Source organism: Vicia villosa, linkage group LG1 (assembly GCF_029867415.1).
Source record: "Vicia villosa cultivar HV-30 ecotype Madison, WI linkage group LG1, Vvil1.0, whole genome shotgun sequence".
NCBI lineage: Eukaryota > Viridiplantae > Streptophyta > Magnoliopsida > Fabales > Fabaceae > Vicia > Vicia villosa.
Window position 1 is genome coordinate 171260028 of NC_081180.1, and position 12335 is coordinate 171272362.

Below are 12335 nucleotides of genomic sequence, written 5' to 3' on the forward strand. Positions count from 1 at the left end.
TGGTGTCATTCTAGCACTTGGATATATAAATTCTTTCAATCTAAAAATTGTCTTGAACAATAATAAATGCACGCGGAGATAGCTATTAAGGTTTGAGACTTTTCTAGCAAAAATATAATATCTATAGAATTGTTCTTTACGTTCGAAACATATCAATCCTGCCATTATTTTTTTGTTGACTTAACTAAATACTGATAGTTGAAGATTCAACTCTGGAAGCTTATATAATGGGAAGAAGCAGAGTGCAATTTTCATCAAATACTAAAATGGCAATTACTCGTCTTGCTCTCTGCCTTAGCTTTGCATTCCTCTTCTATGGTATATATATATATATATATATATATATATATATATATATATATATATATATCATTTCAACTATATTTTCTATAAGTTTTTATGATGAATAATTCTTGCAAAATAGTTTTTATGTTCATCTTTTTATAATATGTGTGTGATTTTGTATACAGTGGTTGGAGGAGCCAAAGTGACATTCACAAACAAATGTAGATACACTGTATGGCCAGGAACACTAACCGGAGACCAAAAGCCTCAACTTTCAACAACTGGTTTTGTGCTGGGACCTCAAGCAACCAACTCAGTGGACCTTCCTTCTCCATGGTCAGGTCGCTTTTGGGCCCGAACCGGATGCTCAAACAACAACGGAAAGTTCAGTTGCGCAACGGCCGATTGCGCGTCTGGTCAAGTCGGGTGCAACGGTGCTGGCGCAATTCCTCCAGCAACTTTGGTTGAAATTACAGTAGCTTCAAATGGAGGACAAGATTTCTACGACGTGAGTAACGTCGACGGATTCAACGTGCCGGTGTCCGTAACTCCACAAGGTGGGAGAGGTGATTGCAAAACCTCGAGCTGTCCAGCGAATATCAACACTGTGTGTCCCGCTGAGCTTCAAGTGAAAGGCTCAGATGGAAGTGTGGTTACTTGTAAGAGTGCTTGTTTGCAGTTTAACACAGATGAATATTGTTGCCGTGGAAGTCATAATACACCGGCTACATGCCCACCCTCAAAATACGCTACGATTTTTAAGAATCAATGTCATGATGCTTATAGTTATGCATATGATGATAAAACTGGAACTTTCACTTGCTTTGGTGGACCTAGCTATGCTATCACCTTCTGTCCTTAATTTAATGGCCATCTTCGAAAAACAGTTATGTCGCTGTTTAAAATAAAATAGGGGGTTAACCTCAAAGGGTTGGCTCAGTTGGCAAATGAGCTTTCTCCAAAAAGAGACGGAACCGGCTAGTACCCGGGTTCGATCCCGGCTGGAGTCAAAAACACCCTGAGGCCACGGTGCCGTTGCCTCCGAGCCCGGGTCCGGATTAGTCACGTGGGGCCCCTTTCCCCCGCGGATACCGGTCGGTTAACACCAAAAAAAAAAAAAAATAAAATAAAATAGGGGGTTACAACTTACACACATAAACATGAACATGTGTGATATATATATGTAAACCTCAAATATGAATAAAATATCACGTGATTTCAGTTAATGCATTAATGATATTTTAAATTTATTGTATGGATATTGCATTATTTTGGCCCACTTTTCTAACAGCATCCTCAATAGTCTATTTTTATGGTTTTGATTTTGAGTTTCATACTATTAATAAGTGATCTCTCTAAAATTTATGGATAAAATATGAAGTACTTGACAGAAAAATATTAATTAGATAATAAAAAATAATATGAGATAATTTTTTGTATTATATTGTATTTGATGATCAATGCACTGAATAATTTTTTTTCAATTTTGTTTGCTATATCTTTGCACGGGATAAAATAATATCACAATTTTTATTTGAATATTTCAAATATAATATTTACAAATCAAAATATTAAATAATGAGATGAAGAAAAAAAGCTGATGAGATAGACAAAAACAATATTACTTTTATTATAATATTCTGTATTGATGTATAAAATATTACTATTATATTTATTAATAAAAATAATATTATATGAGAATGATATTTTGATATTTTTTGTTTATTTGTGCTTGGGACAGAAAGTTGTCCAATGGTTCATTGAGGGACAAAATTTTTTGTTTTTGTCCAATCCCTCAACATAAGATTTATCCAATCCCTTGAGTAGCTTCTATATTATTGACAAGAGGATCAAAACACAATAAATGAACTTATACTCGCATTGATTGAATATAATATTTCCTTGCACTAGGGTCAAATTTGGTCCGGTGAGCTTGGATGGTTGTTGCATAAGCTAAACACCCAAAAACCTTGAGATGAAGGAGGGTAGGAGGTGATTTATGTAATAACTCCTAAGGAGTTTTGAATTTTAGTAAAGGGCTAGGAATTCTGTTTATAATATGCACGTCATGTTGAATACAAAACCTCCATAGAGATAAAGGTATATTGGCATGAAAGTATAATGACCTCGCAACATTAAGAATATGCTGATGTTTACGCTCGACTACACCGTTCTGTTGTAGGGTTTCAATACACGACCCATGGTGAATAATGCCCTTAGACATGAGGAAATCATTTAAAACCACAAATTCAGTTCCATTATCGGATCTGAGGCATTTCAAGGAAGTGTTAAATTGATTTTTTAAGTAGGCTACAAAGTTAATGATGCAATTTTTGGTTTCACTTTTGTTTTTTAGAAGAATTACCCATGTGAACCTAGTATAATATAATCATTACAAGGGTAAGAAAGTACCTATGTCCTAAAACAAGAGTTGTAGAAAAGGGCCCCCACACATTAGCATGCAAGATTTCAAATGAATGCATAGAATTTGTAATACTGGTAGGAAATGGCAATTTCTTTTGTTTAGAAATATGACTTGCATACTAGAGTTAGAAATATGACCATGTTTGGAATGCCATGTTTCAAAGGAATCAGAAGAAACAGAATAACAAGAAGGAAAACAAGTAGCAGTATCTATCACATACAAACCTCTTTAAAGCTTAGATGTACCAATCATTTTTAGAGAATGGTTCTGTAAGATTTAACATGAATTAGTAGTGAAACTCAAATGACAATTATTAGTGCTTGCTAATTTTGTAATTGAGATTAGATTGACTTGAAAACAAGGAATATAAAGAACTTGGTGAATGGTTACAGATGGTGATATAACCACACTGCCCGAAATGGAAGCTAAGACTTGTGAACCATTTGGTAAAGAAACAAAAACAATATAATATTTTGATAAGAAGCAAAAGATGAAAGATTGAAGGTGATATGGTCGGTAGCACCTGTATCTAAAATCTAAAGGTTTGAATGCTTACCAAGTGAAGAGGAAAAGTAAGGTGAATGCTTAGCAAAAGGGGAAGTGGTTACAGCATTGAATTTTGGTTGAGAACCAAGTTTTGACTGTTGTAGAGCTTCAACGAGACCTCGATACATTTCTTAAGTAAATTGAAACGTGGACAGTGTAGAAGATCCTTGTGGAGAAGATTCCAAAGCAGCAGCCTGTGAGGTATTGTTGGCTTGAGATGAAGAACTCTATGCCCGGTGTGTCTTGTATCCAAGAGGGTACCCAATGAGTACATGTTTGATTACCCCCTTTTGAAGATCCTTGCCCTGTGCCTTTGTAATAACTACCTATATTGTTAGAATTCCTCTAATTGGTGCTAACGTGCGTAGTAATGGCAGATTCAGTTGCAGCCTCAGGAGTAGGATTTTGATTTGAACTTAGCATCTCTCGCTCTTGTTGCAAAACCAGAGAAACTGCATGTTCAATATCAAGGAGAGGATTCATCATCATAATTTGGGATTTCGAATGCAAGAAACATTCATTCAAGCCTTTGAGAAATCGGATGACAAAATCTTGTTCACGATAAGCCCTAACAAATTCGATTGCGCCACAAAAACAAGGAGCTGATCACTTATATTGAGGAAGATGACGATAATTCTTCCAAATGCATGCAACAGTTTTAATCCAAAGAACAGATTGAGCAATGGATTCAGAAAGGGAACGATGAATCCATGCCAACACCATAGTGTTACAGCGAATCCATGGTGCATACATCTGATCAGAGACAGTGTGATAATTATTGGCAGTTAACGGAGGGGAAACAAGAACCAAGGCTGGATTTTTGCTTGGGTGCAAGTAGTTAGAGTTTGCAGAGTTGGTGGAAAAATCGGTATGGTTCTAGAGTGCCATTGATGAACCTTCAAGGTAACAAAAGTGGTGAATCGAGAAGAAAGAAGCAAGATTCGACCAAGAAAGAAAACAGTTACAACTATGGCTACCTGAACTCAGATGAGCTCTAATACCGTGTTGACAACAGGATCAAAAATGATAACTGAACTCATACTCGCATTGATTGAATAGAATGTGTTATTCGTTACTGTTACATTAGTATAACACCCTTATATACACTTGGGTTTACCACTGAAAAATAACTAATTATCGTTAGATAATAAACTAATAGTAAAGCTAACTATAATATAGTTGATATATATGATACACATTTTGTTTTTTTGAAATAAGATATATCGTATTTGTTATACCCCATTTTTGTCCCTTACTTATTTTTGTCTCATGCATATTTTTCGTTTCTTTGAAAAAAGTCAGTAAAAAAAAAAGTCAATCATGTTACATTCATCATTTCATCTTTATTTGAAAAATCATAATATATATATATATATATATATATATATATATGAGGAGAAATCAAATTACACTCGAAGAGTTACACCACAAGTTACACTCACTCATAAATTCATTTCGAATAAATATTTTTAAAAATTAACTGTTGGATTGAAACGTACTATCATATAGATCATACCTATAAAGTTTGAGATTAATCTATAATGATTTGCTATACTATCAAGATATTCAAAGATTAACCTCAAAATGAACTTTCATATAACGTTAATTTTGATGTAATTCAATGACATAGTAAATCATTATAGATTAATTTCAAACTTTATAGATATGATCTATATGATAGTATGTTTCAATCCAACAGTTGATTTTAAAAAACATTTATTCAAAATGAATTTACGAGCGAGTGTAACTTATGCTGTAATTTGATCATTCCTATATATATTATTTGTTCTTTTTGCATTTTATTTCATTTTAAAAAAATCTCAAAAAATATGGTTATTTTCATTTTATGCATTTTTGTTCGATTTTACAATTAATAATATTTTGTTAGTTGGTACTAATCTTTTAATTTAAATTTTAAATTTTAATACAATTTGAATATTAGATTGAATTTTTAATAAAAATTTAAAATCAAATTTGTTTTTGTTATTTTTATTTTTTATTTCTTACAAGGTGCAATTCAAGTAAAAAAGGCCAATTTGATACAAGTTTGTGGCAGACCCATGTCATTTTGAGTCCATAGTCATTTGGTCCAAGCCAAGAGTTGAATCTATCAAAGCCATATCCAAGTCTTAATTCCACATTTCATTTGATTGAGCCAAGTTTTAGAAAGTAGTGTGACCACACTCAAGCTTTCACACAGTTTCCATGCAATGTACCACGCTTCAGTTTGCAGCAAATTTCCAACATTCCAAACATTCACCAATTTTCAAATCACATTCAAATTTCTCATTTTTCATTACCAAACCATAACACAAAATTAGAACAAACAAATCTCATTCCATTTAATCGATGGTCCAAATGCTTCAAGAAATGTTCATACATATCCTCTTCAAATGCATTCCAAACTCATATTTTAGTTGTAACCGATTTTCCCCCTTTTCTCTTCAGAATTTTCCTCCATTTTTCACAAACCTACACAAAACTTCATCTACAAATCGCAGCACATTCAACACCTTACCTTCACAACTTCCTATCAACTCCAACTCACACCAAAACCGTCATATCCACACCCTTCAAGAACAATTGATTTCCATCGATCTTCAACGTATCAATAACAACAAAACATACATCACCAAATCGCATACATCACAAATCACCTTCACTGATCCACCTTCATACTTGCAGCAACATCCCATAGATCAACTTCATCAGTCTTCAATCACAATGTTCTTCTCACAACCGCATTTGCAGAATTTGATTCACACTCAGCGATTAACATCATCATCGCAACTCAACTTTCACCAAAGATTCAAAACCTTCACCGAACTTCACATCTTCACCAACACAATCTCAACATCAATTCCCTTCAGCAATCATAGAATCATCGATCTACAACTTTCCTTCAATCAACAACTCTACAACTTATCCGCTTTGACGTTACTTCTTTATACTAAGTGGTTTGAGTGATTTTCCATTTTTTGCTATTTTTTGTTGGTGCTGATATGTCATGATGCTTGAAGTGTCTTATGTTAATCATGCTTAAATGGGGAGATATTAGTATCATTTTTTTTGTTCGGATTTAAAATGTTAGGTCTTTTTTCAGATATGCATATCCGAAAATATCCTTCGTAGATATTTTTTCCACCATTACTATTTGATTCATTTTCTTCCACTCAAAACCAAAACCTTCACAATACCTCAACCTTCACAAAGTTTCAAGTGGTTCATCATAGCAAAGAGAACATAGAAAGCTACAATTTGAGGTAAAGTTTCCTTATTTCATCTCTCATTTCAGTGCATTGGTGCTGATTTGTGGAAGAAGAAATTGTGTCACTTCGGATATGTACTTCTGAAATCTACCAAACTTATTTCGAAAATGCATATTCGACATAAGGTCTGTTACAGAATTCAAAAAACAATTTTGACAGAATGTATATTTTGTACACATGTTAGATATGGTGCAAGACAATGTTGTCAAAGATGAGGTAGAAGTTCTGGAGGAGGTCAACGATTGTTGAAGCGGTAGATGTTCGACCACAATTTACAAATGAAATAACTTTCAGTTCTCGTCAACATTTGCTAGAGTGGGTGCGAATTGAAGCTAGTAAACTTCGATTTGATGTTGTGATAGCAAGGTCCGACAATGGCACTAGTAGAAGGAAAGCATTTGCTGTGATGAAATTCGAGATGGGTTAGCAATATGTTCCAACAAATCGAAAGTTAAAACATGATGACACGCGATCGAGAAAGTGTGTGTGTCCGTTTAAGTTGTGTGTATCTTGTAGAGTTGATGGTTTGTGGCATTTTAGCGTCGTTTGCGGACTTCATAATCACGCATTAGAAACCATGCCACTCGGGTATCCAATTGCGTGTCGTCTAAATCGCAAAGAGAAGGATTCTATTTGAGAATTATTGATAATCAAAGTGGAACCGAGAAATGTAGTTGGCGATTTGAAGCGAAAAAGACCAGAAAGTGTTTCAAATATTAAAAAGGTATACAATGAACGTTACAGATTGAACATTGCGAAAATAGTTCTGAGGTCGGAAATGCAACAACTTTTGAAACTTTTGGGTGATAACCAATACGTTTCAAGGTCTAGAGCTTGTGAGGACAACGTTACCGATCGTGACATTTTTGGAATAATCCCTATAATATCAACTTCTTCAACACATTTTCAACCGTCCTTATAATTGATTCGACGTACAAGACCCACAATTATAGGCTTCCGCTTCTATAAATTGTTGGTGTGACCTCTACGGACAAGACATGTTCGGTCAGATTTTCTTTTTTGGAATGTCAAAAAGAAGATAACGTTACATGGGCATTGAAAATATGCAATACTTTGTTGGTTTATCCAAACAATATGCCTAGTGTCATTGTTACCGACCGAGATAATACCCTTATGAATGCGATTGGTGCCGTGTTTCCGACATCAACCGCATTACTTTGTCGGTATCATATAACAAAAAATGTGAGATATAAATTCAAACTTGCGGTTGGCACGAAAGAGAAAAAGGATGACAATAAAAACAACATCAAACCTGGTGTTGTGGTCGAGAAGATAATGAGTGCATGGACGTTCATTTTAAGTTCATGTAGCGAAGAGTTGTTTATGTAGAATGTGGTACAATTTAGGACATTGTGTGTCGGATATCCTGATTTTCTGAAATAAGTTGAATATACTATCCTTGAGAAGGTGAAAGAGAAAGTTGTATGTGCATGGACGGACCAAGTTAGACATTTGGGTTGCACAACATCCAATCGAGTTGAATCCCCACATGCGGCATTGAATAAATGGTTGGGTGATAGCAAGGGGGATCTTTTGTAGGGGATGGGACACGGTGAACCAAATGCTTCAAAATCAACATAAGGAACTTCAAACATCGTTTGGTAGGAGCAAGACCATTGTGGAACACCAATTTAAGGGAAAAACTCTCTACTCGCAATTGATTTTCAACATATCTCGGGCAGGATTGAATTTTATTTTTCATGAAGCGAAGCGGGCAGATACGACGGGTCCAAATAGTTCGAAATATGGGTGTACAATTAGGAAAACTTACAAGTTTCCACGTGCTTGTCTAATTTCTAAAAAGATGAAGTTGAATTCCTCGATACGCATGGATAAAGTAATCGATCATTGGAGAAAACTCCAATTTGATGATTACGAACCAGTGAAAAAGGGTGAATCCAATATAACCATCACAGCCGAGTTGGAAAAGTTCATGGATAGATTTTCTAAAGCGGATGAAACCATGAAATTGCACATAAAAGGACAATAGAGAAAAGTCTCTTTTTCCATAAATAACCGATTTGAAACCTCTTTCTCAACCGGTTAAAACCAGGGTGCGCCTAAAAAGGCGAAAAGTACCCAAGATGACACATAGGCTCTGTTTGGTAAAATTAGCGATTAGATGATTAGTTAGCTAATAGCTTATAGCTTATGATTGATGGTTGATGGCTGATAGCTTATAGCTTATAGCTTATGGTTGATTACTGATAGTTGATAAGCTAATTAAAGTGTTTGGTAAAGTTAGCGGTTTAACTAGCTGATAAATGTAAAATGACATAAAAAGATATTTATTAATTAATAATTAAATATATATTTAAAATAATTAAAATTTATATGGGTAATAATGGAAGAAAAATGATAAGTTATAAGCTATAAGCTAAAATGCTATTTAAAATAGCGTGTGGAAAATAAGCTATAAGTTAGTAAAATAAGCTATAAGCTCGTGATTAAAAGATTGTTTCCAAACAGATCTTTTATTATCATACGAGCTTATAAGCTATAAGCTATAAGCTTTAAGCTCGAAATATGGCTTGCCAAACAGAGCCATAAACTAAGCGGACTCCTTTTTATCATGAATATGTTAATTCTTTGATCCTAGATTCACCTACACCAAAATCCAAGTGTAGTGCTACCAAGGGAGCGTGCATTTCCAAATCGCCTCGCACACCTCCGATTAAAAAACAACCGATGATCTACATTGATGAGATGCCTCTATTTATGCACAAACACATTGTAAATATAGTTGATGTGGGGACCGATGATAATTATGGGTATCGGGCCATCGCGGTTTACTCGGTAAGGGAGAAGAGAATCACACGCTTATTCGTCGAGCACTTATTTCAGAGTTGACTTCGCATAGGGACCTCTACACCCGAATTTATGAAAATAAATAAAAATTTGATAAAGTTCATGATGCCATTGTTCCATCCCTTACCGCTCACTCACCAGTTTCAAAGTGGATGCTTTTTCCTAAGATGGGTCATCTTATAGCAAGAGCGTATGACCGGGTGTGTGTCGATTTTACGAGATTTGGATTTTCAAAGACATTTTTTCCACTTCATAGTCACCCACCTATAGATGGTCCTGCCACATCATTTGTATCGGGTATCTAAGATCGCGCCACTTTGTACAAGTTTTTTTGGAAACCAGGGTGACCTATTCCAGCTACGTCATGTGAGTGGACGGCGCATCACACAAAAGAGGCGGACACTTGGTCATATCATATTTTGAAAGAATGATGGAGTTAGAAGAAATGATGAAGGAATAGAGGGAAGAAAATAGGGAGAAGTCGAAGAATCTACTGGTTTTAGAATTAAGCGGTGATAATTCGTTCGGTGCATTTTAGAATTTATATGATCATTTTTTGTATGTATTGTCGTGACGAATGTAAAACCAATACAACTCAATATAATATATATATATATATATATATATATAATTAATGTAGTCAATGTTTATTCTTACTGACTTAATTATTTTAATTGGATTGATGTCATCATTGCACATAACTGATTGAAATTCATTCTGTTTCTGCATAATTCGGATATGCATATCCGAAAATTTTAAGCATCAGGGCTTATTTCGGACATGCATATCTGAAACTTCCACTAATAGTAAGATAATATTTCTTGGTACCATATTACTGCAAAAAATCTATAAATAATGTTTCTATATATTTTCATCAACATCCCAGGCCACAATAAAAAATGACTCATACCTACCCTCAACTTGCTTTTGTCCACTTCAACAGTGGTTACCCTTTGTCTCCTTAATTTAGGTTCTCGTGCGACACACCGTTCGCGCAGCTTATTCCGACAGTGAACTCTCTCTTGCAATATCTAGAAAATTGAATGGTGGTCTTGCTTCAGTACCATTCACCTTCACTTGACGCTGAAGGAAATGTCAAGTTCACCCCATTTGAGCTCAAGAACGACGACAATTTAATGGTTATGTGGACAACTTTTCAACAATATTTTTTTAAGGGTCCGATCGAATTAGATGCGAAACCTCAAAGATTAGGAGTAGATGTTATCAAAATGGTGTGTTGTTCTCAACTACCCGTTTATAACAATATGTAACTTTAAATTTCTATTGAGTTATCTATGTAATTTTGATTATTTATGATAAATCTCTGCTTTGTTGTTATGAAGTCTGTTCAAGACATATTTTCGGATATGCATATCTGAATTCACCTTTTTCTAAAAATAGGTGATTTTGGATATGCATATCCGAAGACTCTTTTTAAAAAAATGTGACTTCGGATGTGGATATTCGAAGTCACCATTTTTTCAGAAAAAGATGCCCTCGGATATGCATATTCGAATTACAGGGGAATTTTGGGGTTTTCACTGCGGGTCTGTGAGTACGATATGTGTTTCCCTATTTTTATTGATTTGGTAGCCCATTGTGGATTTGTATTGTTTGTTTACCTTTTCTTTAATATTTTTATTTAGTTCAATTAATCATTTATTTTGATTAATACTATTAAATAATTTCATTTAATTTAATTAATCATTTTAATACATTTTATTTGAATTAGTTTTGTATTGTGTGATATTTTATCTTTTGTGAATTTTTTTCCATTTTATTTCAATTATCCTCATTCGGTAAAAATGTATCTTGCTCCTCATTGTGATGTAATAATTTTGACTGCTTTATGTTATTATACTCCTTTATTTTATTATTAAACACATAATGCATTAAACCTTTTCAAAGAACTAATTCTCGATTGCGAACCATTTTTCTACCTTAAGTGGATCACATTTTTTTAAGCATCGCAATCAACCACACTTACACACACATAACTTGATAGCTTTCTGATCGGTCACCATTTCTATTAAGTTTTGTCATTCATCCGGCACAAATTCATCATCTCGGTAATACATTCGGTTGTTTTATTGCTTTTTAAGTTAAGTTTATCATATTTATTCATTTATAGTACTGCATTGCATTTGGTTTAAAGTATGTCAAAAGATCCTCTTTTTGCCTTTGTTTGGTAGTGTTAGTGTTGTAGGTTGATGTGTGTGATCAGAGGAACTAATGACAGGATTTGAGGGACTCCGGAAGGCTGAAAGATGGGAATTGTTGAAGAATTAGGACATCAACACGGGCACCCGTGTACATCAACACGACCCATGTTGAAAACTTCAGGAAAGAAGTGAACGAGCTGAAAACAGTGGATCAACACGGGCACCCGTGTTAATCAACACGGCCCTTGTTGATAGGTCTGGGCAGAATTTCAACCTTACGTCAGTCAGTGAATCAACACGGGCACCCGTGTTAATCAACATGGCCCGTGTAGATGGATGCGGACAGAAGCTTCACTTTTTGATCTGTTTCAATATGTCTTGTCATTAAGGGTAATTTGGACTTTTTGCGGACATTGAGACTGATGCTAATACTATTTAAACGAAGTTTGTGTAAGGAGAGAAGGATTTTTGAGAGATTGGAGAAAATAATACAATAGAAGATTGGAGAAAGCAAGGGTTTGGGAGAGAAGAAGATCTTCAAGAACGGAAGCAATTGAAGATTCAATCTCCTCCAATTTCTTGTAATGTCTTTATTCATTATTATGTTTTCTTTTATTACTATGAGTAGCTAAACCCCTCCAATGCTAGGGGGTGGCTCTGCTTTCACTTTGTAATGACTCTGAGTTTGCAATTGCAATAACAATCATGTTTTTCATTGTTGATTTATTCTCTTGATGTTTCTAATGCTTTTCCTTTCGGACAAATCGGAATTGATATATGATTATCGTTTAGGTTGGACCACCATTGATAATGCTTTCA

At 34.6% G+C, this 12335-nt stretch overlaps 1 protein-coding gene across 1 annotated transcript; it reads left to right on the forward strand.

Moving 5' to 3' along the window:
* The first annotated feature begins 266 nt into the window (after positions 1-266).
* Positions 267-1497, forward strand: LOC131620317 (thaumatin-like protein 1b). Its single transcript, XM_058891355.1, has 2 exons — positions 267-318; positions 471-1497. The coding sequence occupies exons 1-2, from the start codon at positions 267-269 to the stop codon at positions 1145-1147; spliced, it is 729 nt and encodes a 242-aa protein (XP_058747338.1). The 3' UTR covers positions 1148-1497.
* Positions 1498-12335: the final 10838 nt, after the last annotated feature.

Coding starts and splice junctions, on each gene's coding strand:
- LOC131620317 (XM_058891355.1), top strand. CDS start 267: ATGGCAATTACTCGTCTTGCTCTCTGCCTTAGCTTTGCATTCCTCTTC. Junction 319..470: donor CTTTGCATTCCTCTTCTATG/GTATATATATAT, acceptor TTTTGTATACAG/TGGTTGGAGGAGCCAAAGTG.